The sequence below is a fragment of the Takifugu rubripes genome, chromosome 2, assembly GCF_901000725.2.
Source record: "Takifugu rubripes chromosome 2, fTakRub1.2, whole genome shotgun sequence".
Lineage (NCBI taxonomy): Eukaryota > Metazoa > Chordata > Actinopteri > Tetraodontiformes > Tetraodontidae > Takifugu > Takifugu rubripes.
In genome coordinates, this window is record NC_042286.1 from 13659646 (window position 1) to 13687554 (window position 27909).

At 50.8% G+C, this 27909-nt stretch overlaps 1 protein-coding gene across 6 annotated transcripts in view; it reads left to right on the plus strand.

Moving 5' to 3' along the window:
• Positions 1-4267: 4267 nt before the first annotated feature.
• The window catches only part of syne2b (spectrin repeat containing, nuclear envelope 2b), a 41487-nt gene continuing 17845 nt past the window's right edge, over positions 4268-27909 (plus strand). For 3 of the 6 annotated variants that reach the window (XM_029832474.1, XM_029832504.1, XM_029832509.1), the window contains exons 1-40: positions 4268-4445; positions 4526-4742; positions 4811-4909; positions 5106-5270; positions 5549-5893; positions 5991-6127; positions 6802-6931; positions 7032-7205; positions 7278-12665; positions 12755-12940; positions 13018-13173; positions 13243-13484; positions 13593-15654; positions 15829-16163; positions 16315-16459; positions 16533-16733; positions 16808-17067; positions 17143-17302; positions 18090-18245; positions 18315-18455; positions 18559-18735; positions 18814-18951; positions 19225-19410; positions 19481-19594; positions 19674-19826; positions 19916-20032; positions 20322-20459; positions 21329-21388; positions 21456-21554; positions 23967-24131; positions 24410-24859; positions 25412-25527; positions 25608-25698; positions 25875-25991; positions 26214-26336; positions 26415-26603; positions 26745-26804; positions 26882-27082; positions 27160-27312; positions 27532-27663. In XM_029832474.1, coding sequence (XP_029688334.1) covers positions 4686-4742; positions 4811-4909; positions 5106-5270; positions 5549-5893; positions 5991-6127; positions 6802-6931; positions 7032-7205; positions 7278-12665; positions 12755-12940; positions 13018-13173; positions 13243-13484; positions 13593-15654; positions 15829-16163; positions 16315-16459; positions 16533-16733; positions 16808-17067; positions 17143-17302; positions 18090-18245; positions 18315-18455; positions 18559-18735; positions 18814-18951; positions 19225-19410; positions 19481-19594; positions 19674-19826; positions 19916-20032; positions 20322-20459; positions 21329-21388; positions 21456-21554; positions 23967-24131; positions 24410-24859; positions 25412-25527; positions 25608-25698; positions 25875-25991; positions 26214-26336; positions 26415-26603; positions 26745-26804; positions 26882-27082; positions 27160-27312; positions 27532-27663 — 13518 coding nt within the window. In that variant the 5' untranslated portion in view covers positions 4268-4445; positions 4526-4685. The remainder of the gene's footprint in view (positions 4446-4525; positions 4743-4810; positions 4910-5105; positions 5271-5548; positions 5894-5990; positions 6128-6801; positions 6932-7031; positions 7206-7277; positions 12666-12754; positions 12941-13017; positions 13174-13242; positions 13485-13592; positions 15655-15828; positions 16164-16314; positions 16460-16532; positions 16734-16807; positions 17068-17142; positions 17303-18089; positions 18246-18314; positions 18456-18558; positions 18736-18813; positions 18952-19224; positions 19411-19480; positions 19595-19673; positions 19827-19915; positions 20033-20321; positions 20460-21328; positions 21389-21455; positions 21555-23966; positions 24132-24409; positions 24860-25411; positions 25528-25607; positions 25699-25874; positions 25992-26213; positions 26337-26414; positions 26604-26744; positions 26805-26881; positions 27083-27159; positions 27313-27531; positions 27664-27909) is intronic. The other 3 variants (XM_029832482.1, XM_029832496.1, XM_029832493.1) reach the window with 3 other exon arrangements.

Below are 27909 nucleotides of genomic sequence, written 5' to 3' on the forward strand. Positions count from 1 at the left end.
AAGAGATTTGCAAAAATGAGGAGAACATTGAACATTTCCACAAAAAGTCTGTGGAGATCCAGGAGATGCTGCAGAGTCGGGAGGCCCCGCTGGAGCTGCAGGTCAGGGCAGAGACGCTGCTACGGCCAGGATAGTGTCCAAGTGTCCAACATTTAGGTTCCTCTTGATATTCTAGGTGATGGAGGGTCAGCTGAGAAAAAGAATGCAGCAGGTGAAGGAGCTTTTCGACGACTGCGCGGATGTTTTCGAGGAGCTGATTGCCGTAAAGACTCATTTGGCTGAGAAGATTGAGGAGTGTCACTCAGCTGTGGAGAACATACAGAGTTCTCTCAATGAGGTTGATGGTTCAGAATCAAATGTTGAAGACCAGATACAGGTACGTGGTTCTGAAACTACACCCCCCTCTTTTCCATGGCACCAATTTACTAAAAGATACCCCCCAACTTTTATTTCACCCTCACCAGAATTTGTGTGACGAGCTCGAAGCTCAGGAGGAGCAGGCAGAGGCCGTGCTGAAGGAGGTGGGAATGGTTTCCAGCGTGGCCAGTCCACAAGTGATGGAAGCTCTGTCTGTAGACTGCAGACGTCTACGGGAGGCCATCTCCCACACCAAAGACTTGATCCATCTGAAGAGAGAGGAGAGGGACAAAGGCTTGATCCAGGTTCTCAAAGGTACACGCTCACATTGATTTCCTGGTTCAGGAGATGGTTGATGACATCATACGTGACGGTTCACGTCCAGATGGAAGGCAGTCCTTCGAGGGATGGTTCCAGGACCTGCAGCTGTCCGTCAATGAGTGTTTTGAGAACCCGGAAAGCAAAACGGACGTGGAAGTGTACCTGCAGAGGCTGGCTGTAAGTGAACGTCAAAGTTCAGGTTCACAGACTTGGACACAAGCTCCTCGGCAGAAAGAATCGGATTCTGTGGCCATCTTGGTTGAGGGTGGTGAGCAGCTCCAACTGTCTCGTGTCGCTCAGGCGTTCCTGAAATCGAAGGACGCCGACAGACGCCTGGATCACCTCAAAGATCAGTTACAGCGAGGAGGCAAGCAGATCCCCCCCGAGCAGCAAACGGAGGTCACCGAGTGGCTCAGGGAGCAGCGAGGGGAGGTGTCCACTTTCAGAAGCCATTGCCACAACAGGCAGCAACAAATGGAGTCGCTGTTGAGCGACCTCAGCAGGTACCACTGAGCAGAGTCCCGACGAGACGGAGAAGATCCCGATCATCTGTCAGACCAAATTATCTTGGTTTGATTTGTTTCTTCTTCATAGTTTGCAGAAGCAGCATGACAGCTTTCGCGATTGGCTGCAGACCAAAGAAAAACAGTCAGTGGAGTTGGTCAAAGTCGGAGTTCTTCTGAAGGACCTCCAGGAGGAGAGGTGACGTTTGCCTTTAATGCCTTTAGATCTGGTCTAATATGAACAGGGAAACATCAACTCACGTTACAACATCACATATTGTAGAATTCAGTTGAAAGCACAATTCTATCTTATTTTATCTGCTGCTGAGATAAATAATTACATGGTCAGAGAGCAGCAAGAAACTCGTTGTGGATGATCAAGCGCCACAGTTTGTTTGCTTAAATGTGAAATTCATAGTAATAATAATAAAGTAATCGAGGATTTTACAATTTTCCCTCCATATGCGACAGTGGTCGAGCAGAGGATCTCGGTGAGCTCTTAGGATCTGTGCGCAGACAAGGAGTCAGAGCGGAAGGCCTTCTGAAGGACTCTGATAACCTGATTCAGCGATATCGAAACCTGAGCGTCAGGCTCGAGGAGCGCGCAGAGGCCCAAAACGTCCTGCAGGGGGAGTGTGACATGTTTAAGAGTCAGGCCGAGAGCACCAGAACCTGGATCACTGAGCTCCTGAAACCCCTCAGTGACCCAGACCACCAGCCAGAAGAGATGATCTACAAAGCACAGGTCAGTGATGGAGAGTTCAATCAACACTTTAACAGAGGTTTTCTTCTTAGATCTTAGAATAACACGAGGAGTCTGACTTCACAATTCTAATAAATGCTTTTGAATTATTTCCAACAAGACCGTCCTGAGCTCCAAGCAGGAGGGAGACTATAAAATGGATGACCTGAGGAGACAGGGTGAGCATCTGTGTGAGCAGGAGACCCTGGAGACAGTCCAGAAGCAGAAGATCCAGCAGTCTGTTGGAGTGGTGGAGGAGCAGTGGAGGAACCTCCTGCAGACAGCTGAAGAGGTTCTGAATAAAGCCCAAACTGAAGCTGAGACTCAGCAACAGGTTGAGAGTTTGAAGAGCCAAATTGAAGATGTGCAGATGTGGATCAGAGATCAGAAGAAGAAACTCATGTCGACCAGCAGCCACATGCCGTTTGATGAACGGATCCAGATTGTTAAGGTGAAGTAAAAACTCAGGCTGATGCTCCTCTGAGGGTTCCAAGTGGAACATTTCATGCAAAAGTGATACGATTTGATGACAATAGTCTCTTGTTCTTCAGGCTGTTCTGAGCAACAGAGCTAAAGGAGAGTCGATGGTGACGGGTCTGAAGAGTCGATGCGATGCTCTGCAGCTCCAGGAGAGCGTGAGAGCAGAGCTGCAGAGGCTGGTTGGTGATGCGGAGCAGCAGTGGAGGACGGCGCTGCAGACGGCCGGACAGGCGGAGCTCCGAACTCTGTCGGAGGACTTTGATGCTCAGAGTCAAAACACGCAGTCGTGGATCAGAGAGAAGCAGCAGCAGCTGCAGACTGTTGGAGCTCAAACGCCCCCCGAGGAGAGAAGCATCGCAGCACAGGTCTGACCTGATCCCCCTTCTCGCTACGCCCGAGGTTTTAAGCATCTAAAGTTGGAATCATATGTTCGTATTTGGTCTGCAGACCATCCTGATCTCAAAACCTGACGGCGACTGTCAGGTGAACAACCTCAGGAGGCGCAGCCAGACTCTGTTCGACCACACGGATGCAGACGAGGGACGGAAACTTCACGCTCAGAAGCTGGTCCGAGATGCCGAGGAGACGTGGCGGACTGTCCTGATGGCGGCCAAACACGTGGAGGCCGCTGCCTCCGCTGAGATCACCCAGAGAACCGAGCAGAAACAGCTGGAGGTTGTTCGATTATGACGGCTATTTTATTAACAAATGCCGAAATATAGAAATGAAAGAAGGGTTTTTTTCCCTTATTGTAGCTGAGCGAACTTGACGTCCATCTTGAAGACGTTAATAACTGGCTGTCAGATCAAAAACAACAAGTCGACCTGTTGAGCAGTCAAACTCGTTCCGAGGACGTCATGAACTCGGCTCAGGTGCCTCATCGACACATTAAACCTCAGCAGCTATACGTCAACTCCTGCACATTTTAAAGGGTTTTGCATCTCTCTCATCAGACCATAATGAGCTGTAAAGCTGAAGGAGATGCCAAACTCCAGGAGCTGAAGAGGCGAGTCCAGAGTGCGAGCAACCTGGACATCGAGGAACCCAAAAAACAAGAACTCCAGCAACAGCTAAGGAGAGCTGAGGAGCAATGGATGAGCGTCGTCCAAACCACAAAACAAAACCTGGATCAAGCTGAGAAGCAGCGCACGCTAAACGTCCAGCTGAGTGATTTTAGGGCCCTGAGTGAAACCACCAGAACCTGGCTGGAGGACAAACAGCAGAGCCTGGAAACTCTGGCCTCCCAGGCGGATCCAGAAACGGCGATAAATGACACGCAGGTCAGTCCGAGGAGACAAGGCATCCGCTTCACTTTTTAGCTTAGCTCCTCTTTTAAATGGTCAGATTTCAGAATCCGTCTCTTTGAATGGTCTGCACACGGAAATGACGAAATAAACGTGTTTCAGCTGAGACTGAGATATTTCTGTCCTCAGGCCGTCCTGAGCTGTAAACCCGATGGAGACTCCAGGCTTTTAGAACTAAGGAGACACAGTAAGAGTCTGTTGGAGCAGCCAGATCTGGAGGAACATGTGAAGCAACAGGTCCACCACACAGTGCAGGATTCAGAGGAGCAGTGGAGGAGAGTTCTGCAGTCTGCTGAGGACAACATGAAGAAGCAGAGGTCCAGTATTCACTGTCCAGAGAGCTGGAGGCCTTCAGGAACCAGGCAAAGAGCACCAGCTGCTGGGTTAAAGAGCTGCAGCAGGAGGCCGAGTCTAAAGGAAGTGGGACGCAGGGCAGCAAGGCACAAATAGAGGACAGGCTGAGCACAGCACAGGTTCGGCAGAAAATGAGCTTTATTCTTCCAAGAAATACTTTTTTTTTTGTAATTATCATTTAATGAGAAAGTGGTTGTTTCTTCAGGCTGTCTTGAGCCGCAGGTCCAGCGGCGAAGCCCAAGTCACGGATCTGAGGAGACGAGCCGAGAGTCTGTGTGGGAACAGTAGTCTGGATGGAGACAGGAAGCTGGAGGTTGAGCAGACAGCCAGAGATGCAGAGGAGCGGTGGAGGCTGCTGCTGGAGGCTGCAGAGGACGCACACAGGTGCTGCCATCATCTCTCACATCACAGCTGCCCAATGATCTGGCTCTTACCCCATCTTATCGTTCCTTGTTACCCTTAAGGCAGCTGACGGCCGTCGCGGACCTCATACAGTCGTGTCAGACTCAGCGGGTTCAGGCCGAGTGCCGTCTGTCCGAGATCAAGCATCAGGTGTCCAGCGTCCCGCGTCTCTTCCCCTGGCCCGGTCTGGGAGAGCGGAGGCAGGCTTTGGAACAGGCCCAGATGCTCCTGGACAGGACGGCAGCTATGGCGCCTGTCCTGTCGGATGTCAGGAAACAGGTGGGATACCTGACACAGGTGGGATCCTCTGCACAGTGTCTTATATTAAACACAGGGTTTTCTCTAAGACTGCAGAGCTGTTTGAGATCACCCAGGACCAGAGCTGTACTGATCCGTCCTGGGCGGACAAGGAGGAGTCGATCCCTGCTCTGCTGAGAGAGCTGACTGTGAGATCTCCATCGAATCACTTCAATATGGGTTTTAACTTCAATGTTTTAACACCTTTAGTGTCATTTCATCTGTATCTGGAGGGGGTGTTAGCATCAATCTGTCACAGCAAAAACAAAGCAGTAAACACACTAATTGAAATTAGTCGTGTGGGTGGAGTCGGTGTCAGAGTTCAGTTTAAATGGGTCTTTTCAGGACGTGGTGGCTGAGCTGGATCAGGGAATCCTGGCGGAGCGGCAGTGCACTCAGCTGGTGGAGCAGCACGAAGCTGCTCAGGACTGGCTGAGAGATCAAGTCAAGAGTCTGACGGCTCCTCCAGAGGACAGAGAGGGTCTGCACAGTGCTGTCAACACACTGAAGGTCAGCAAAGGGTGAAATCACTGCCGTTAACCTGCTGGTAATGTCAGCGACACCAAACCTGGTCGCTGCCCTTCAGCCTGCTGTCCTTAAGCATAACGTTGAGCACGTTTGGTTTTTCAAACTAAATGTGTTAGTTACAGTAGGGCAGAGTGTGGATGCTGGTTATGTCTAATCTAATCTTATAATGAGGGACCTGGTTCTGTTACACAGGATGGATGCGTATATCAGCACCTCTGCTGGCTCCACTGGCTCTGACCATCTCTTCCTCCTTCTTCCAGGCTTTGCTCCTCACTGTGGACCGGGAGCAGAGGGAGATGACGGAACTGGACTTGGCCCGGGATAGTTTGATGAACCTCTGCAGTCCCGGAGGTCGAGATGCTTTGGCCCTGGCGGTCGGTCACCTCCACGATCTGTGCGACGCCTCCGAGCAGGAGTTGAGGGAGCGCCTAACGGCCTGTGTGGCGGCGCTGGCTGAGCTGGACCAGCTGACCAGGAGGAGCCAGGGACTGAAGGAGCGAGCAGCAGCAATCCAGTGGGAGCTCCGCTCTCTGGATCAGGCGCTTGGTTCCAGCGAAGCTCAGAACAACGTCGACAGTCTGCAGCAGCGCTGGAACAGCCTCCAGGTGACTTCAGTCCTGCTGTCACCAAATATCGGGTAGAAGATGAGTCACGCGTCGCCTGTGTGTGACGATGGCTAACGTGAGGTCGTTTTCCTCTCAGAACTGTCAGAAATCACTGGGAGATCTGGGGGTCAAAGTTCAGGATCTTCACCAGGAAGTGCAGGATTTTCTGGGGAGTGATGAGCTGCCGACAGACATCAGCACGCTGGTCGATGCTCTGTGCCAACAACACGACAGGTGGATTTTGCCTTCCTCCATAAAACCTCAGAATCAGTGCACAGAGACAGAAAGAAAAGACACGAGAGATGATGAAAGTCTGCTTTGATTGACTTTGACATCTTTAACCCTCTTAAAGAAGCCGGCCGTACACACAAGCATATTTATGGGCTGTATCTTTGCCTTTGAATTAAGAATATTCTGCACCACTGTTGTCAGTGATGTGGGTATTTGAAATGAACCCGGTTCCCTAAAGTTTGCTGACTTATTAGGGCCATCTTATGATACTTTAAATGCATTTCTTATGTCCGGCTCCTAAATCTAAAGCTTGTGACATTTTTTCATATTTGTATTTATTTTTTGACTCCAGATGTGGAACATTGAGCTGCTTGCTTTAAAGATTCTCAGCTGGATGTCATCTGTTTCAATTCTACTTTCAATTATTCATAAATGCCAAACATACGCCCGAGTGGTTCATTCTGCTCTTGACCAGAACACAGAAACTCTCCAGCTTTATAAACAGAACCACAGAGAGGGTTGATTCAGGTTGGCTGCCTAATTTCAGAGCCTGAATCCTGAACTACTTCATATTTAGCTTGTTCCCTGAGAGACTACAACGTGTGTGTTGTGTTCTGAACATCATCTCATGACCCAGTGATACGTGCAGATGTGACATGTTTTTAACTTGTTTCTAGTCTGAAGTCCAGGCTGAGGGAGAATCAGGATACCTGTTCTGCTGACAGCGCTCGCTGTCTGACGGAGCATCTTCACGCCCTGCAGGAGTGGAGTCGCAGCAGACCAGCACGCTCCACTTCTTCTCTGCAGGTTCATCAATGCAGCACATTTTTGACTGGGATACAGCCAATAGGAGGAATCTAGCTGCCTGTAGTCGCTGGAGGTTTGACTGCATTGTCCCTTCTGTTAGATGAGTTTGGAAGCAGGTGAAAAGGTCCAGGCCAGTCTGCAGGAGGGGCTCTCACATCAACAGTTTTTAAAAGAGACTTTGACCTCAGCATTGTTGGAGAACCTGGAGAAGAATGCCTCTGACGCCCTCCGAGAAGCAGAAACTCATAGAACTTCCCTCAAAGAGAGCCTAAAGGTATTTTATATTGATGACTCTTTGTTAAATACCTTGAAGTTGTCAAGTAACTTTGTTTCTCTTCAATTCAAGGAGCTTGAGGAGAGCAGTGAAGATGTTGCTCAGGATGATGCAGAGCAGACGTCACGAAAAAAGTCAAATGAGAAAACAGAGGAAGAGAAGAAAGTTCCCTCAACAGAAGAATCTGCATCATTTAAAGATGATGTTTCAGCCAACCTGCAGAATAAAGATACTCATCGTTTAGCACCTGTAACAGAAGATACACTGATGAAGGTAGACCTCAGTCCTGAGGCTCTATCATCAGAAGATACACTGAAGATGAAGGTAGACCTCAGTTCTGAGGCTCTACCATCAGAAGATACGTGGAAAATGATGAGTTCTGAGGCTCTACCATCAGAAGATACGTGGAAAATGATGAGTTCTGAGGCTCTACCATCAGAACATACGTGGAAAATGATGAGTTCTGAGGCTCTACCATCAGAACATACACTGAAGATGAAGGTAGACCTCAGTTCTGAGGCTCTACCATCAGAAGATACACTGATGATGAAGGTAGACCTCAGTCCTGAGGCTCTACCATCAGAAGATACACTGATGATGAAGGTAGACCTCAGTTCTGAGGCTCTACCATCAGAAGATACACTGAAGATGAAGGTAGACCTCAGTTCTGAGGCTCTACCATCAGAAGATACACTGAAGATGATGAGTTCTGAGGCTCTACCATCAGAAGATACACTGAAGATGAGTTCTGAGGCTTTACCATTAGAAGATACACTGATGATGAAGGTAGACCTCAGTTCTGAGGCTCTACCATCAGAAGATACACTGAAGATGATGAGTTCTGAGGCTTTACCATCAGAAGATACACTGATGATGAAGGTAGACCTCAGTTCTGGTCTTGCTGAGGACCAAGAGAAATCTACATCCTCAATGTTTTCCGTAGAGCCGATCAAAGCTGCCGTTGGGGAAGACAGTGAGTCTTTGAAACCTCTTGGGAATCAGGATGAGCAGCAGGCAGCTGTGAGTTTGATGGAGAAAACTGAAAGTGTTGAAACAAAGCTCATCCCGACCAGGAGAAAGTCAAAGAACTCCGGACCTGACGAATCTTTGCAGAAGCTTCAGTCAGAAGAGAACAGTGAACGTGATGGTCTGATATGTTCTTCAGCTGTAACTGAACCAACTGGTGACAATCGGCCTCCTCCCCGTAAGAGAAGTGCTGTGGACTTAAAGCTTTCCTCCGAATCTGCTTCCCAAGAAGAGACGGAGAGCGAACGAGAGCCTGGAGCCCAGACGTCTCCACTCAGAGCTCTGAAAACAGAAACTGTTGCTGAAGAAGCAAAGGAAACGCCAGCCACCATCCAAGATGTTTCTGATGCATCAACTGAGGTTGTCAAAACAGCTGATCCTGAAATACCAAAGAGGAAGAAGTCAAAGAGTTTTGAGGTCTCCACTGTTTCAGAATCAGTGGCTCCACTAGGGGGAGTCACTGATTCACTGTGTGAAGCACCAGCAGAGCTTGAGAATGTCCATGCTCAGGAGGAAAGTGCTGGTGAACAAAATAAGCCTCTACCACCCAAGAGAAAATCAAAAAGTACAGATCTTCCTCTTAAATCTGTGGAGCATCAGACCAAAGAAGATCCTGAAGTCCAACGCTTGACTCCCAGTGGAACTCTTGTTGAAGAAACTAAACTTGTACCAACCAGAAGAAGGTCAAAGAATGGTCAAGTTTCCATAATTTCAGAGACAGTTCAACATCTTGGTCCAGTTAACGTGGAGCCTCAACCCAGTAAGAAAGAAGTTAATAGCCAAAACTCTTCAAATACAGGTTTGGCTGTTACTGCTGCTCTTGTAGAAGAAAATAAAGCAAAGCTTTCTCCAACCCAAAGAAAATCAAAAGGTCCAAAACACCCTCCAGAACCTGCTACCAAGGGCAATGGGAAGGCCATCAAAGAAGCTGGCAGACAGCAGTCATTGGAGAAGACTGAAGGGAAGCTCACCCCTCTCAGGAGGAGGTCAAAGGCCTCCTTACCTGTCATTGAGTCGGAGTCCAAGGACGCTGGCAAAGAAAGTAAAAGTAGGAGTATCTCTTCGGCTACACAAGGCTCCACTCTGACGTCTGAGACTACAGTTTTGGCAGAGAGTAAGCTCTTGACAACTGCTAGAAAGTCACAAAGTCCAAAGATTTCTCCAAACCCTTCTCAAAAAGATGACGCAAAGGCTTCAGAAAAGCAAGGAAAAGTAGGTCAGGTGAGTGAAACGCCCTCGGGCGAAGAAACTCAGGTCGCACCCACGAGGAAGTCAAAAGAAAGTGTTAAAAGTCAGAAATCTACCGAACAAAATGAAACAGTTGAGAAGGGTAAGGTTTCACCGGTCAAGAGGAAGCCCAAAGGTCTAAAACCTTCCAAAGAGTTTCCAACAAGAGATGTGGCAAAGCCCGATGCCCAGTACCAGTCCTCTAGTCCAAAGACGGCTCCAGACAAAGCTAAAAGTACTTTTCTGGAAAAAGGAAAGCTGTCTCCAACCAAAAGAAAATCAAAGGCTGGTAAAGCTTCCAAGGAGCTGAGCAGCACAGAGCTTCCAAAGACAAAAGAAGCTCCAGATGAGGTCAGAGAACCTTCCAACATTTCTGAATCTGCTGATGAAGAAATGCTGAAACTTTCTCCAACAGAGAGAGAATCAAAAGAACTGAAAGTTTCCTCACAGTCTCCTGATGAGTGGGTCCAGAACCCCGAAGAATCTTACATTCAAGCTCTGTCTTCAGCTTCAGATGTTCATAAAACAGCAGCTGAAAATACCATTGAGGAAAATAGTGGAATTTCACCAGATAAAGACTTAACAGGGGGTCTGAAGGAGTCTTCTGATCTTTCTGAACCAGAGGTGACAAACACCACTGAAGAGTCAGATGCTGAGAAGAAACTTTCCTCTCCAGAGGACGTGACACCAGATAATACCAGCCCAGAGGTTCCTGACAGAGGATCGATGCAAACCAAAGAAGAGCTCGATGCTGAGAAGCCACAGTCACCTGTAGAGGTCCCAACTGAAGTCACTGACATTAAACCACGCTCAGAAGACTGGAAACCTACTTCAGAGCTCTCTGACCAAGAAATCAAAGCTAGGAGAGACTCAGATGGTGAGAAGTCATCTTCAACCGCAGAAGAGGACGAGTCTGATGGTCACGATATTTCTTCAGTTGGAACAGAAAAGGAACCAACGTTGGAGCACGAAACAGAACTTGTTCAGAAAAAAGTGGAGGGCGTAGCGAGCGAGATGGAGCTAAAGGCTGACGTTTATGGTGTTTCACGGGTCACAGAAGCTCCAGAACCACCTTCAGAAGTTTCTGCCAATGAGCTGACAGGAAAGATAGAAGCATGTTCTGCAGGTGTGCTGAGAGAATCTACTGAGATTAGTGTTCTGTCAGTATCAAAGCTGCCTGGAGAAACACCAGAAACCACTGATGGTGGAAAGGGAATGAGCTCATCCACCCAAAAACAGTCTCCAGAAGCTGTCATCCAGGTAACGCAGCCTGAAGAAAGGTCTGACTGTGACACGCCAGGACAGGTGGACACAGGTGAACACGTGCAACTCACTGAAGATACCGTTACAATTGAAGCTACAGGCGCAACACAGCCAAAGGAAGGGGAGGAGGTTCCTGCCCCAGAAACATCGGCGCCAGTAGAAAGAAACTCAGACGAGACTCCTGCAGCACCAGAACATGTGGAGTCACTCACGCAGACTGTATCTGAAGGTCCACCGTCTGAGGTAGAGGTGAGCACAAACACTGTGGAGGAACAAAACAGGATTCCGTCAATGGAAAACGACTTGTCTCGTCTCTCGAATGAGCCCACGAACGCTCCAAGTCTGTCCGAGTACATAGACACCTTATGGAAGGACACGGATGAAACTGAGAAGAGATATATGGTTCTTGATCTCCCTGAGGTGTCCTTCAGCCAAACATCTGACCGAGCACCAGATCACCAAGAGACCGTCGTCGAACGCTTGTCTGAGCAGGACACCAAGAACCTGAATGAAACACAGCTAGAAACAGACGCATCTGCTGCTGAAGAGGAGACGGAGAAGGACACAGTTGAAGCTCAACACGGAGGCTCTCAGGAGGTCTTAGCCCAAACATCTCTCCTTTCTGAAGCCGCCCGTCCAACTGAGGACATGGTAGAATCATCTGGAGATGTGGGGACTCTAAAACAGATTCTGACTCAAATCCCCACAAAAGAAGAAGTAAAGGAAGAGACACCTGACACGTTGGACACCATGGATGTCTGGACCAAACAAATCCACTTGGATCCTGAGGTCCGTGTCCTACATTTAGATACAGCAGCAGACCTGGAGGAGAGAAACACAACAGAGACAGGAGAACGGGCTGATGTTTGTATCCAGAGGGAAGAAGCCCCAGAAGGTGAAATGATCATCACAGCTGACGTAGCATTGCAAGAACCTTCAGCTGAGAAACCTGATGTGATACTAAAAGAAAGCAGTGTGGACGTTCCAGGCGGCTCTGCTGAATCCATCACTCCTTCTGAATTCATAGAAATAAGCATCTATGCAACAAGTCCAATAGAAACAAGCAGAGAGCCTTTAGATGGCTCACCGATCTGCCCTGCACCAGTCCAGGAGCAGCAAGTCAGAGAAGAGCCTGAGGTCCAGGATGAAAACTATGTAAAGATGGAGAAGATTGAAAAGGGCTCTGAAGTGCACATTTTCCAGCAAGATACTCAGATCGGCGTTGAGGAGGAAATCATGTCTGTTAAAATCACCAAAGAACCAGCACTTGATCTAAATCTAAGTGTTCAGTGTGGAAAAGACTTGGTCTCAGACGATGTTCTTCCTGAAACGGACACAGTGGAACTGACCGTACTCGGTGTGGGCGCCGAGGAACAGGATCTTCAGGAACAAGCTCCAGTTCAAGGTGGTGAGCAAGTCTCAGGAATTGAAAGAACTACAGCCAATCTGCTGGCTACAGGAGAGACGACCGGAGAGGAAGCTCAACAGATGAAAGGACCTGAACAGAAGCAGCTAATCTCAAGCCAAAATTTGACTTATTTAGAATTTGAACAAGAAGCACACACAGAGGTGAAAGAAGAGGCGGTGAGTGATGCGAAAGTGTCACCAAGGGATGTTCACGATGCAGCCGATAGTCTGGCTGGAGTGGAGCCAAAGGAGGAGTCAAGTATCAGTTTAGAAACCGTTAACGAAGGAAAAGGTGTGACGACCAATGAAGTCCAGTCAGAGGGCACCATAGTGATGGGAGGGGCCTCAGAAAGCTCCGCCCTCCCCGTCCCAGCTGATCAAAAGGCGACTGACGCAAAAGAAAGCGATGAAGACACGAACAAGAACATTCCAGGCCCCAAAATGGACACGATGGAGATAGAAGTAGTAAGTCTCGCGCTCCCGATGGTGAAAACCACCAGCACTCTGGAGGTGATGGCGAGCGTGGCGTCACCACAGGTAAAACATAACTAAAGATTTAAGGCTGGAGACATTAGCTGAAATGTTCTGCTCTACTTCGAGTGTTCACGTGTCTCAAATCTTTGCAGGAGGTGGAATCATCTTCAGAGGTTATCTGCGCTGAGCAAATCTGGACTGAAGGAACACCATCTGTGCAAACTCACGCTGAAGCAGGCAAAGATGCCCTTGAGACGGACACGCAACCCACCATGCTCAGGAGCTTCAGGGAAGTCCAGGAGCTCTGGGGGACAGAACCCCACAGCCAGCTCCTTCAGGTATCAGTCACCTTCAGGCAGAAAGGCCTCCAGTCAACGTTTAGAAATTTGTGCCCTGATGGCTGTCATGTCTTCAGGGTATGCAACAGGAGGATGGTCCAGAGGCTCTGATGACCACCTCCAGTGATCTGGAGAACTGTCGAAACAGGCTGGTGTCTAAAGTTCTGAGCTGTAAGAACCACCCAATCAGGCTTGAAGTGACAGCGATGGCTCAGCAGCTCCAGGAGGCTCAGGTGGGCCTCGGAACAGGGAAGTGTTTGAGATGAACGAGAGCAAGTGTGTGATACGTTTGTTATCTTCAGGAGTGTCGAGACGCCGCGCAGTCGCGGCTCACGGGGCTCTCTGAGGCCAGAGCTGCTGATGCTGACGGCAGCGATGATCTGGATCTTATGGAGGACAAATGGAGCGCTGCTCTTCAGGATGCTGCTGCCGTCATCCAGCAGAAGGAGGCGGAGCTACAGCTGGTCACAGACTACAGGCAACAGAGCCAATCAGCCAAGACCACCCTGGAGAGCCTGAAGATGCAGCTGGGTGCTGCCCAAATGTGAGTGACGCTGTACTACATTTATTCAGGCTCCAACTGTTGCAGCTACATATGTTCTGAGGTGTTTCCTCTCAGTTTAGGTTCTTATTTAAATATCATCCCCTTCAGGTCTCCAGAGGAGAGCAGTTCAGAGCAAAGAGAACGACTGTCCTCTTTAAAGAAGGAGACAGAGGAGAGCAGAGCATCACTTGAACAGATGGTTGTGGCCTTTGACACTTTGGCCCCCCACCTCAGCCAATCTGAGCGAATGACTGCACAGAATGAGATCAGAGATCTTCAAGAGAGCTGGAGCAGCCTGGAAAGAGACATAGATAGAACCTTGATTCAGACAGAACTCTACTCTGTGGAGACCAGCAACCTTCTGTCTTCAATCTCAAATCTTCACACAAACCTGGAGACAATCTGCAAAGATGTTGAAGCCAAGTATCCTGATGCTCAGTGGAGCTGCAGGAAGGCAAAAGAGCTGTTGGTAGCAAATGCTGAGGTTAAAGCAGCCCAACAGCAGCATCTTCAGCTACAGCGACTGTCAGAGCCGCTGAACTTAAACTCATGCTGGGAGAAGGAACTGACAGAGGTTCAGCAGGGACTTCAGAAGGTCAGAGACCAACTTGCCCACACAGAGGGGCTGGTGACCTCATGCATGCAGAGAAGTGGCAACCCCATCATGGAGAAAATGATGGTGGTGATGAAGGATGGCCTCTCATGGGCGAAGCAGACCGAGTGCATCATCGAGGGCAGACGGACGAAGGTGGCTCTCCTCCCAGAGGAGGTGCACCAGCAGCTCAGAGACCTGAAGAAGCTGCAGTTGGAGGTCATAGCCAAACAGGGACAGTTGCGCACTCTGGTTGAGGAGGTGACAGAACTTCTTCCAGAGCTGGACCAGGCTGAGGAGGTGCCTGTGGTGAACTCTACTCTGGAATTGCTTCAAGAACTTTCGAAATTGACCACTGAAAAGTTAACGAGCGCTGTCGGGCAGGTGGAGTCTGGGCTGCAGACCAGAGAAAAGCTGACGGAGCAAATTGCCGACCTGGATTCATGGGTCATGGCTCACCTGCTCAGAGAGGCCTCCAAGAGTGCAGATGAGGACCTCAGCCTTGCAGAGCTTGATCGGAGGTCTGGTCAGACCCAGGAGAACGTGGTTGAGGCTGAGAAACAACTAACTGTCTGTGAGGATCTCTTGATGAAGATAAATGACATTTCCTCAGAACTCAGCATCACGGAGAACAGTAAGCTACTTAAGAAGCTCGCTAACCTCAAGGAGGACATCCAAGCCATCAGAAACTATGAGAGGGCCAACAAAAAGGACCTAAATGATCACACACAGGTTATTGCTTTGAGTAATGAAGGTCTGAACACAGTTGAAAAAAGCCTCATGCAGATGTTAGTAGATGTGGGCAGACATCGGTACCCCATAACAAAAGATTCCTTACAAGCTTTAGAACCACTTAAACACATGGTCCTGGAGCACAAGTCGCAAATTGATCTTCTGCAACCATGGGTTCCTCAGGAGAAGGTGAAAGAACTGTACTCAGTTGTTTCTGATCTTCTCAGTAAAATGGCTGCTCTGGAAAGGAATTCCAGAGATCATGAAACTTATCTGTCCATGAGGCAGTGTGTGGAGGACCTCAGGGAGAACATCCAGGAACAGGTCCGTCAGACCAAAGGAGACAGCATGGGTCAGGAGAAGCGATACAAGCTCTGTCAGACCCTCATCCTCAAGATTCCCCTAATAAAGTCTCTTTCTGAGGAGACTCATTCCAAACTCCAGATGATCTCTGCCAGCCTTTACCCGTCACAGCTTAATGCAGAGCAGCAGAGGCTGAAGCTCCACCAGGAGAGCCTGGAAACCTTGGAGGTAACTCTCCACAACAACCTAAGCATCATTGAGAGGGATGTTCTGGAAGACCTGGACCTTGATTCAGAGGAGAAGGCTACTCTGGCTTTCCTCCAGAGGACCCAGAAGGAGCTCCAGAGAACCCCAGTGTTGGAGCCAGATGAGGCTGCTGTTCAGAAGGAGTATCAGAAAATCATGACCTTGAAAGTGATCATCAAGTCCAGGATGAGAGTGGTGGAGTTTCTCCGGACAAGGAAGCGACCCAGACTGGAAGGGGAATTCCAGAATTTGAAGGACCTGAAGGATAAAGTCATCAGTGAATGTGACTCCAAAATGGCAAGTTTCTCTTCTCACTCTGGTTCTTTTTTCTTCGTCATTCTCAGTTAAACATATGGGAGAACATTTCGGACTTTTTTGTGTCAAAGAGATGCTTTTGGTCATCAGCAGGTTCAGTTACCTTCAAGAACTTTATGTGGTTGTTCTAGGTGATCAATTGTCTGTATGTTGCAGGTGAACATTTCTCAGGCCAGAGAACCTTTGAGAAGCTACACCTGCGCCGTTAAACAGGCAGCGCAGTTCCTGAGGGACATCGAGTTGTCTCTGCAGCCCCCTCAGGGCCCAGCTGGACTCTGTTCTGAACGGATAGAGGAGACCCAACGGGCCGTGCACGCCCTGCAGCAGCACTTCCAGACCCACGTGGAGCATCTCCAGGACCAGGTCATCGTGCATCCTTACCTCTCCCCCCAGAAGGTGCAGCAACTCCAGGAGACCATCCTGAGCCAGCTGCTGGTGCGAATGTCCACGCTCCAGGCAAAAGGTCACATTCAGCTGGAGCATCTCAGCAGGTAACAACAAAGTAATCAGGTCTTATTCTCTTTAACACTCATCATTTGATCATCTTGGCCAAACTGACAAAACCTTAACATAATAGAGGAAGGAGTAGCTTTTTATTTCCTGGACCTCAGCAGGCCATTAAAGCACGTTTCAATGGTTCAGGTGTGCAGAAAACAACAGGAAATACACCCAGTGTCATGAAGAAACCCTCCAGAGTGTGAAGGACATTGAGGAGAACCTCCTGCAGGTCACCAGGCAGAAGCTCGCCTCCCTGGCCGACTGCGTTGAGCAGCATGACCAGCTGACGGTACGTATGATCCCCGAGGGTGAGAGAAACCCTCACAGCAGAGAACGTTAAGCTGTTTCTTTTGTCTGTGCAGACCCTCGGTGAGGAGGTGGAGGCTCAGCTGAGGTGTCTGAAGGACCTGAAGGAGTGTTGCACCGAGCAGAGCTGTTACCGGCGCCGGGAGGCCACGCTCGCCGCTCTCTGGAGACGGTTGTCCAGGCTGCACCACTGCACGTGGAAACTGGCGACTCGGAGCGAAGACAGGATCACGGAATGGAGCGAAATCAGCGACACCGTACGATTATTGTTGCTATTTAATGACTGAAGGACTTGAAGTGTAATAACTAAATCATGTTGCTCTGCTCTCAGGTGGAGAAGGTCTCCGTTGTCCTGGAGCAGGTGGAGGCGGAGCTTCCTGATGGCGCCGGGGTAAAAGCCTCCAGTGAGGAGCTGCAGGATCTGCTGCAGTCCTGGGAGCAGTACCAGGACCGGCTGGACTGTGAACAGCGAGCGCTGTCGGCACTGGAGCTGCGCACCGCCAGGCTCCTGGGTGTCCCCGCCCACCTGGAGCAGGCCCCTCCCACCCCGCTCTGTCAGAAGCTACAAATGATGCAGGCTCGATACAGCAGGTGAGACTCCGGAACGTTCTTCCCTCCCGTGGAGGCGCTGAAGCCGAGGCCTGAAGCCTGTTTGTGTGTTGACAGTGTGAAGAAGAGGGGCAGCGAGGGGCTGGAGGTGGCCAGAATGGAGCTGGAGGAGAGAGAGAAGGTCCGTGAGGAGCTCCATGGTGTCCAGCTGTGGCTGGAGGCTGCAGATGTTCTCCTGAATGAAATGGAGCAGGGTAGGAGCACTGAGGAGCTTCAGGTGAGACGATCCTCAACAGGGTCAAGTCACTTCCTGTTTGATGTTTCTGTTGAAATAACAACATTTACAGCTTTTGGAAGCCAATCAGGCATCGGTGTTTCCGACTGTAACAGGGAGACTCTGGGAACATGAACGTGTGAATATGGACCTTTATTGTTCTTCTGAATCCACCAATCAGAGTCTGTGAATCTGAAACGTGAGCGGAGACTCGGAACTCGTCGTTCCTCCGTCACACTCTCATTTTCCCTCCGCTCAGCAGACAAAGGGTCTGAAAGACCTGAACCCCCCCGGCCCCTCACACCTCCACACCACTCCTGCTTGTCACCCTCCTCTTGTTTTGTTCTGTGTTGTAAGTGGAGACTCTGCTGAAAGCCAAGACTCTCACACACCCACAGACACACACACACACACACACCACACACAGACACACACAACACACACACACTGTCACATTTGGGAGGCCTATTATTGTCATTTCCAAGCCACATCCCTAGTGTGAGCACACTTGTAACTTTATCCCCAAAGCCAGGAAAGTTTCCTAAAATAGGTTATTTACGGCCTCGTTTCCTTGTTATAGAGTCTTAGATATAAAATCTTTATTTTATTCATCATCCTGCAGTAAAAGCATGAATCTCCTGCAGGAAGTGGTTCTTTCTTCAGTTATCTGATGAACAGAACTGAATATAGCAGCTTGTGCTCCTACAATAGTTATTTACAATAGAGTCAAAGAACTTTGAGACCAAAGTTGAAACTGATGAAGAGGAAACAAAGTCATTGGTTGTTTCAGGAAGTCCACCGTCAGCTGTGTACCCAGAAGGCTTTGCTCCAGGCCATGATGGACAGGATGAAGAGGAAGTACTCCGATGTCCAATTGCTGGTGCCGGTGGAGCTCCACGGGCTTCTGCAGGAGGTCCAGCAGTCGGTGCAGGAGCTGGAAGTTAAGGTGAGAACATCTGGATCCAAGGCTATCACGCAGAGGCTGGAGAAACAGGAGGACGCTCTTCTGTCTCAGGTGGTGGAGGCGGTGGACAGGAGTGGCCCCGCCTACAGGTTGGACGCCAAGTTGTCTGAGATCCAGACGGGTCTGAGGTCAGTTCGACAGAAACTTGAACAGAGAAGCTCCACTGTGGCCCAAGCAGAGGACACTCAGAAGGTAAAACACGCCAAGGCTTAAGCCCCGCCCCCTGCCCTTGATGGGCCATTGTCAGTCGGCTGATTACATCACTAATAACTGTTTACCTGTGGTGACGCGTCAGCGCGTTTGGGACGAGCTGGACACGTGGCACTCGTGCCTGGCACAGCTGGAGTCGGACGCTCAGGACCTGGAGAAGCCCGAGGACACCGTGACCATCACGGACAAACTCACGGAGGTCCAGCAGCTCCACTCGCAGCTCGCCAAGCAGGCGGAGCGAAGGACCGCCCTCATCGGGAAGGTCAGGACGGAGACCAAAGTTACACACCTGCTGCTCAGGTGGAGCAGTGAACCACAGTGGTGTTGTGTCTCGGCTCAGGTCACCCCATGGCTCCAGGAACATCAGGAGATGATCAACAGCTCCGACAGCTGGATGTCCGAAGCGCAGTCCTGGCTCGCCGCGCCCTGCACCTACGCCGGCGCCAAATGCTTGAGCGGCCGCGTGCGCGCGCTGCAGGTGGGTTCGTAAGGACGCTCCACTTCCTCCCACTGTAGCCGAGTTCCTGCTTGTAAGGCTGCTACATTAGAGGGCTTCTGATTTTATACTCTGGTCAGATGTTCTAGTTTTTATGGTGGTTAATCTCTCAAGATAATATTTTTTTATTTTAAAGGCTGCCGGTTTATTTATTCCATCACTAGCCACCAGGGGGCGAGCCAAACCCGTCGGCTTGAATTTGACGTCTTCCACGTTGACAAATCTTGATTAATCAGAGGTTCCCTGGTGTTTCAGAGGGTGCTGGACGACTCGGCACAGATCCGAACCGCTCTGCAGGGCTTCGGCTCGGTTCTGGAGGAAATGTCGCAGGTTTGTGACGTCACGGCGCTCCAGGAGCAGCTGCTCACGGCCGACCGCCGGGTGGCCGAAGTTCAAGAGCGCTTCACGGCTCCTCTGGCTCAGCTGCAGCACGCCGTCACCGTAAGCCCGGCCACCTTTGACCTTCAGCTCAATACCCGTATGACTGACGCGCCCATCGTTGTTCATTTAGAAGGTGGAAAGCATCGAGAGAGAAGTGAGGCAGCTTGAGAAGGACGTGGCTGAGATCAAGAAAGTGCTGGTGTCCCCAGAGAGCTGCCCCAGCCTCCAGAAACAAAGATTCAAGGTAGAACCTTCCTGCCATCGCCGCCTTCACGGCTGGAGCCGCCTTCTGTGCTGATGTTCTGCCTGGACGTGTGTTCCAGATGGTGGAGCAGCGGGTCGGGTCCATGAGGGCCACTGTGGCTCAGATCCAGAGGTGTAAACCAGACCTGGGTCTCCCAGGGAACGCCGAGGAGACTCTGACAGTCTTTACTGTTGTCAACCAGCTCCAGAGTCTCCTGCAGGACCTGGAGAAGGTCCGACCCTCAGTCCACCCGTCAGTCCCAATAGTTTCGGTCTTTTTCTAGTTCTTTCTCAGAGCTTCTCAATTTCTTTGCTTCTGTAGAAAGTCCCGGCTCTGTTCACCCAGCAGCCTCTGAATCCGGCCCAGTCCAGAGTTCTGACAGCGGAGCAGACGAGTTCTTCTTCTCCAATCTCAGAATCCTCCCACCTGGAGGATGAGGTCAGTTTCGTCTTCGATCAGTATGGCGCCCGTTGACCTGACCGTAAAAATCCGATGATACGGAACAACCGGATCAGAACCACGTCTGAGTGGTTTTAGTGCCCTCGTGTTTCACTCACTGTCCTCAGGCTGGTTTTTGTGCTTCTGGAACATCTCCCGGGGGAGGAGAAGGTGTTGTAGGCAGAGTTTATTCAGTAGAAACAGGAAGGTTCCACAGATAGACCCCTGTGGCTCCTCGTATCCGATGGTGGGAACCGTGTTGGAATGTGTTCTTTGAATGTGTGATCAGACGGAGGGTCGGATCGGGATCGCTCACCTGGGAGAAGACGTCCTAAAGCGGTCTGGAGCGGCACTGCTGACGGTGGAGAGACCTGAACAGAGGTCACCTGATGCGCCCCAGGTGAGGAGCACCAATGGATGTTTCCAGGTAATAACCAGGCTCGGAGAGCTGAATGGAGGCGCTAACGCAGAGGGAAGATAAAGGGATTAGAAAGGGGAACGGAAGCCCAGAGGTTCTGGTCATGTGACCAACAATTATTAACAAATCCGCACCGCTGAGAGGCCACAACAAGCTCCTGGTTCCACGTCACGTCAGGAGAGCTGAGAGAGTTTAAAGTTCATCACAACGAAAGTGGAAATGGAGACTGGCGCCAGGATCACGGCGAGCTGGTGGACTTTGGCTCTCCAACGCTTTTATGGGAACGCTGAAGGGACCTGCGGTTCTGTTCTTCTCATGAAGCAGCTTGTGCTTCTGGTATCTGGGTTTAAAGAGCAGCTCGCAGCTCTGGGGCCGTCCTGGAGGTGGTCTCAGCTGGCAGGAACCAGGACTCTGCCGGAGAGTTCCTCGTTAACCTTGGTACTTTGGCAATAGAAATCATGTTAAAAAGGAGCCAAATAATAAAAATAAAAATAAACCGCCCGTCTTCAGAAGAACAGTCAGTTTTGGCCGCTGTTCCAGAAACAACCAGGAGACTTTCCAGCGGTCCAACTGGTTTAGCCTGTCGAGAACGAGTCTGGAACCAGTTGGTGTGAGGGCTCAGGCTGGGGAGGGGGAGGAATTCCAGCAGGATCTCAGCTGACCTTTAGCGTCAGACACAGGTTGAAGCTCCTGGGTGAAGATGTTTCCATGTCAACAGCTGTAGTTTGGTGGCTCTTCTCCAGAGGAACCATCAGAGGAACCATCAGGGGGTTCTGTCCTCGTAGGAAACGTGCTCAGAAGTTTGTTCCGCTGCAGGTCATGTGATGTTTTCCACCTCTGTACCGACTCATTCTCTCGTTCTTGTCTGTTGCCGTCAGGAGCCCGAGGTCGGCGACGCCGACGAGGCCCAGGTTGGTCAGACAGGGGAACACGCACAGGTGAGTCACACGTGGGGAAATCTTTGGTTCCTGGGTGATTTTTCCTGATCCGTCTGCTGCTCTTCAGGGCGCCGAGCAGCTCGCTGAAGCCACTGAGGCAGGTGCATCAGAGGCTTCCTCAGAACCATCGGGTCCGGTCAGAACCCAGCCTGAGTCCCACAGCATGGTAAAAACAGACTCTGCCGAAAAGCTCTCCAAACCCACCTCAGGAGCCCAGCAGAGATGCGTGATCTCCTAGATCTAGTCTAGAACTTCATTACACTTCCAGCTTCTTGTGGAGCTCCAAAGCTCCCCTAGAAGCCTTCCTTGATTCTGCAGCTCCTCCAACGACCCGTTTGAATAGATCCATGAACTAGTCCTCTCCTCCACCCCCTCTGGAACCTAAATCACAGGAACTCATGTCAGATGAGATCCAGCCTGATGGCTCCTCCACAAGAAAGCCTCGATTCCTTAAGTCTCCTCTAGTCCACCCAAGATCTTCCTTTTGAAGCCACCACAGAGTTCCAGACTCTGAATCAGTGGGTCTACTTAGATCTTCTATTTAAACTGGATTCCAGAGATCCTTCCCTTGAAAAAAGCAGGTAACCAAATCCAGAAGCTCCTAACCAAAGTCCCACCACAGAGGTCTGCGCCTGAAGAGGGCGACTCTAGAAAACCCACTTCTAGAGAGTCTCGAAGCTCCGCTGGACACGTCTGCTTCAGTCGTGGTCCTCTGTCTTCTGGAGTTGATCTGGAATTCTAAAACGAGCAGAACTTCTTCTAGAAGCTAACGTTCCACCTCCTAATCTCTTCTACACTGTTCTAGATTAGTTCCTCTTGTTGATTCAACTCTGTAACTTTATGGTTTTCTTCTTCCCGAAAAGGATCTAAAACAAACTAGAACTTGTGTTTCTCCTACCAAACTTAACCTCTTGCCCCCCCCCCCTCCGAGAACTTTACACTACCTGTGATGTTGTAGCAGCAGATTCTGGTTCTGGTTCCTCCAGAACCGGATCTCAGTGCATTTACATGGCTTAGTCCCAGAGCTTTGGTCCAGCTCTCCAGGGATGTTTTGATCTCCAGATGAGACGTTCATCCTCTCCGGCTGTTTGGTCTGCAGCCGCGTGTGGTCGTCACGGCGACGGCATGTTGGCTGGAACAGGCTGGAATAAGCTTTTGCATGAACTGTTCAGTGACCCGTTTTCTAACGGAATCCTGCCAGGTGGAATCTTCGTTGTCAGATGTTTCCGAACCAGCTTCTGGCTCGTTTGTGTAGGATGTGATGTGGGTCGACCCGGGAGCTAATTAACCTCGTTAAAATGGTAAATCGGCCATGGAAATGCACTGGTTTAACATTAACAACGCCGATGTCGGCAGGTGAAAACTGGAGCGGCCGGTTCTCACCTGGCAGCAGCGGATCGGAACTTCTCGGCATGAGCTGCTCTTGTACTTTGTTCCTCTTTATTTTTGTTTTTCTTTCTGTCTAAACCAGCACGTAATCTGAATAAATCCAGTGATCCACTCCTCCGTCTCCGTGTCTGTGTCAGAATCACACCCACTGATCACGCATGACACCAGAACACACGCACATCTAATCCTCTAATGTTGGACTTCGGTTGCACAGATTAACGGACTGACTCCGACGTTCGGCGGTTGCTCGCTCCGTCTGACCCAGAAACTCAAACCTGCTCATGCTCTTTAACTTCAGGGTCTCTTTCCTCATTTGAAATTTTTTTCTGTTGTAGTTCCAGATTCACATCCAGTTCAGGGAATTTGTAGTTTTTGTAGTTTAGTGATGAATCAGTAGATCTGAACCCATTTTCTAAACTCCAGGTGTGTTAAAATGATTAAAATTGCTGCTGTGGGTGAATCTGGGCTGGAGTTTGAAACATTTTCTTTAAATTCTGCATTTGACACTTTTGTGAGAAAGAAATTCAAAGAATTTCACTCGATCTCTGGAATCAAACCGAAGCCGTTTGGTCCTTTCAGGAGATCCGGAAACACTCCGGAGATCCTAAATAAAACAAAGGAAAAGTTGCTCCAACTGGATTAGGGTTTCTACACCGTTAATGAGCTTTGGTTCCTCCCACCGGCTGGTTTGTTGACTGGGCGTTCACATCCTGGTCGGGCTGATTCAAACCAGATCATCTTTTATGGATCCACAATGAAAACAAAGCAGATCAAATGTAGGTAAAACCAACATCTGGAAATTAAACATGGAGGAAATGTTCTCAACTGTTTAAACTTTGCTCGAAATTGTGGCCTAAAAACGGTTCTTGTTAGTTTTGGGTCCTCCTCCTCCACAGGTAAACGCAGGTGTGTTTGCGTTACTGTTCGGACTAAACCGCTCGAGTTCGGCTCGTCTCGACTACGTCCGCCGAACCGTCTCCCTCCGCCGCTGCAGGAAGTAAATAGTCCCACGTCAGGTGGGCGGAGTGGTCAAATAGAGAAAGGGAAACGGGCTCGTAGCTCTGCCACCTGTTGAGGTGGAGTCGATGTTTTAAAAAAAGTGAAACTTGAGCTCGTCTGTCGTCCTCGTCGTCCTCCCGCTCTGGACCGCAGCGCCTCCCCTCAGCGGCTCTGTTGTGTTTATGTCCAGAACCAGAACCCGCGGTCCGGCAGCGGACAGCGCGTCCTGCATGAGTTCCGGGAGCAGCTCGTTCAGCTCGAGCAGCGGCTGCTGGAAGCCCAGAGCTACCTGACAGGAAGCGGAACCGTCGCCATGCAGCGGGACGCCATAGAGAGCCGTCTGCTCACCTGCCAGGTAAGCCCCGCCCACGCAGACAGGTGTTTGTCATCAGCAGCGACACGGGGGGTTCAGCTCGTTTGACGCGTAATAATCTTTGTCAGGGTTTAGATGAAGATGAAAATGTTGCCGCGATCCAGAAACAGGAAGCAGTTTTTCACGAGCCTGGAGTCTTGATGGTCAAACGGGCCAAAATCAAACAGAAACCAATTAATCAATCAATAGTGTGAGACCCTTCAAGACGTCTTGTCTCACAGTGATGATCTCATCTCCTGTAACTGTTTGCTGCTCTGCAGGAGATCTTCCTGGAGATCGAGCAGAAGGTGGCGGAGCTGTCGGCGCTCGGCCCAGCCGCTGACCCGCAGCACCTTGACCACCCGCAGCACCTTGACCACCCGCAGCACCTTGACCACCCACAGCTGGACGGACTGGGAGCTGTGGGATCCCAGCAGGAAGCGGCGGAGCTGCTGTCCTCCAAACTGGAGCTCCTGAAGGCCGAGCTGGTCGGCGTCCAGCAGCAGCTGCAGCAGCGGCGCAGCGAGGAGAGAGGCGCGGCGCTGGAGCAGGCCAGTGATGTCACTTCCTGTCAAACACCACAGCGACGGGAAGGAAACGTGGACGGTACCTGGGGTCGTCAGCTGGAGCGCCCCCTGGAGTCCAGGCTGAAGCGCAGCAGCAGCTTTCAGGAGATTTTCTCATCGCCAAGAAACAAACTGCTGAGACAGAGCAGCCTGCAGCAGCAGAAGGTGGTAGCATGTTGCTGCTTCCTGTTGCTGCTTCCTGTTGCTCCCTCATGTTGCTGCTTCCTGTTGCTCCATCATGTTGCTCCCTCATGTTGCTCCCTCATGTTGCTGCTTTCTGTTGCTCCCTCATGTTGCTGCTTCCTGTTGCTCCCTCATGTTGCTCCCTCATGTTGCCTCTTCATGTTGCTCCCTCATGTTGCTGCTTCCTGTTGCTCCATCATGTTGCTGCTTCCTGTTGTCTCTTCATGTTGCTGCTTCCTGTTGCTCCCTCATGTTGCTGCTTCCTGTTGCTGCTTCCTGTTGCTCCATCATGTTGCTGCTTCCTGTTGCTGCTTCATGTTGTCTCTTTTACCTGTAATTGTTTTGCTGATCTCGTATTTGATCAGTCTCTATGGCTGTCCACCAGGGGGTGCTGTTCCCCTGCCCAACAGCACGCATGTCTCCCTCATTGTGACAGAGCTGTATTTAGAACCCCCCCCCCCTACAACCCCCCCCCCCAAAAAAAAACAGGAAACCAGCCGGCTTTATTGCCGATGTGTGCGTTTGTTTGCGCAGGAGCTGGAGCAGCAGCTGAGCGAGCAGCGAGGACTGACCCAGGCCATCGCACTGCAGGGCAGCCGGGCTCGACCCCATGACCCGCCGCCGGGGGAGCGGGGCCAGGCGTCGCCATGGTAACCACAGGTTTTAAAACCTTAACAGTTGTCTTAAAAACCGTAGGCTTGAACGCGCTGTCGCACCTGTTCTCCGGTAGCCCCGCCCTTCCCCGTGACCAGGACTCGTGGTCGGACCTTCGCCGCCGTTTCCTCCTATTGGAGGAAAACTGGCTGCTGTCTCCGTCTGAGGTGACGCATCGTCTCCATCCTCAATTTCTAGACCAGCAGGAGTAAAAATGAAATAAAGAATCATTTTGATTATCACCTCCTCGGAGCAGGAGGAGCCCTGTTGTGGCAGCGGCGTTACGGGGCCCCCTGCTGGGCTCCCGTAAATGCGTTACCCTGACGACGCTCTCTCTCTGAAGGTGACAGACTCATTTACGGGCGATGGAGCAGCCCAGAGTGGGAGCGAAACGCAGACCGTGAAGGAGCTGCAGGCGCTCACCAGAGCGCTGAGGGTGCTCGGCCCGGCGGAGACCGCGGTTAGTCACATGACTTCCTGTGATCGGCTCGTATATCGTTTCATTAAGCTGCCCCCCCCCCCCCCACACACACACACACACACCAGCAGCAGCTTTGAGTCCCCGAGAAAATAAATACGATGGTTTTAGAGTCGAAGATGAAACAGAAAAATCAGTTGTTTCATTGAAATTAAATCTGCGGAGAAAAGGAGAGAAGAAGAAACCGGGTCTGTGGGTCCGCAGGACTCGGGTTTGTTCCAGGTCCTGCACAGGACGCCGTCGTGTCTGAGCGCCATCAAGGACGTGCTGAGGTGGACGGCCGGGGGGACGGAGGACGAGGACGGACGCCGTCGGCGCCAGCTGCAGGTGAGGGTGCCGGCGGGTCCGGGTTCATTCCAGAACCACCGACCCGCTCTCGGCTGTTTTTAAATCTTCGTTTTTCAGACTCTGACCTCAGAGCTGGACGCCCTCGGCGCGGCGCTGACCTCCCAGAGGTCAAAGTTCAGCGGAGGTCAAAGTTCCTGTGTGCCGCAGTGTTTGGACGATGCGTTCAGGGTCCTGTCCGTGATTCGAGCTTCCCTGACCTTCCGAGAGAAGCGGCTCGGCGACCTGAAACAGGAGAACATCCAACAGGTGAGAACTCGGTTACCGTGGATACGAGCTGAGTGCCCCCCCCCCCCCCATGCCTTATTGATGAGCAAATATGATGATGTCACAAAGGAGCCGGTTTAATCGATGTGTAAATATCAGATGTTGAACTGATCAATGTTCCAGCAGACCGCCCAGGGGAGCTCAGGTGACCTGTCCGCCTCCTCCATCCATCAGGTGTCACAGGTGGGTCTAAACTTTTGGCGACTGGAGTGGCGCCTTTACGGCACGACTTTTGCTGGACGTCTTTTCCGACTGTTCAGGGGGAGCTGGACCAACCTCTGGCTGGTGTGTGCTGCCATGGCAACCAGGAGGACAGCGGCGTGGAGCTACAGCATCATCACGAGCAGCTCGTCCACAGCCTGGAGGAGCTGCTCGCTCTGGGGCGTGACCGCCTGGACGCGGGTCCCGAGGTGGAGCTCCGCGACAGGGCTGGTCTGAGGCAGCAGCACGCCGGTCACATGGTCAGAGCGGCTACGGCTAACTGCTGCGCGGCTCCACGTCAGAACGCTAAAATCATCTTTAAAATATTTCTGCTCAGAAGTTCCTCCAGTTCCTGGACCGTCACTTTAGGACCCTGCAGTACCTGAGCCAGAGCGCCCCCCAGAGGTGGGAGGGGGGGCTGCAGGAGGAGGTTGCTCGGCTGCGCCGCCGCGGGTTAGCGAAGGCGACTACGATGCAGGAAATACTGCGGGTACGAAATAAAACAATAAAAACTGGGAAGTCAACTTGAAGCATAGCTTAAATTTCAGTGAAACCGATGATTCTGTTTTCCAAAATTAACCCCGACACCTAGAAAAATATATTAATAATATATATTATTCTGATTACATGATGCTACAATATGTTAGCCTAATATCTTACAGCCTGTTAGCATGTCAGACTCTTCTGAAATGATGACCCCCTCTCTCAGGTGTGGTCGCAGTGGGAGGAGGACAGCGCCTGGGCAGACTCCCTGCTGAGACCCCTCCGAACTTCATTTCCCAGAATGCAGGAGGAGGGGGCTTCTGAGGAGCAGATATCAGAGAAGCTCTCAGTCTACAAGGTAAGAGCCCAGGCAGCTCATCAGGGCGCCGCCGCCGGCGTTTCCTCCGCGCTCGGCAGCCGGCGCCGGTCCAAACCCAATTGGATGATTAGGTGGGAGAACATGATGTTCTAGAGAGCTCCAGCTTTATTGTGGTTCGTTCTGCCTCTTTATTCGGGGACTGCAAATTTAGCAAACGACGCTAACGGAACCAGTCCTACCTATTTACTTTGAGGCTAATGCTAAAGCTCAGGCTAATATGCTAAC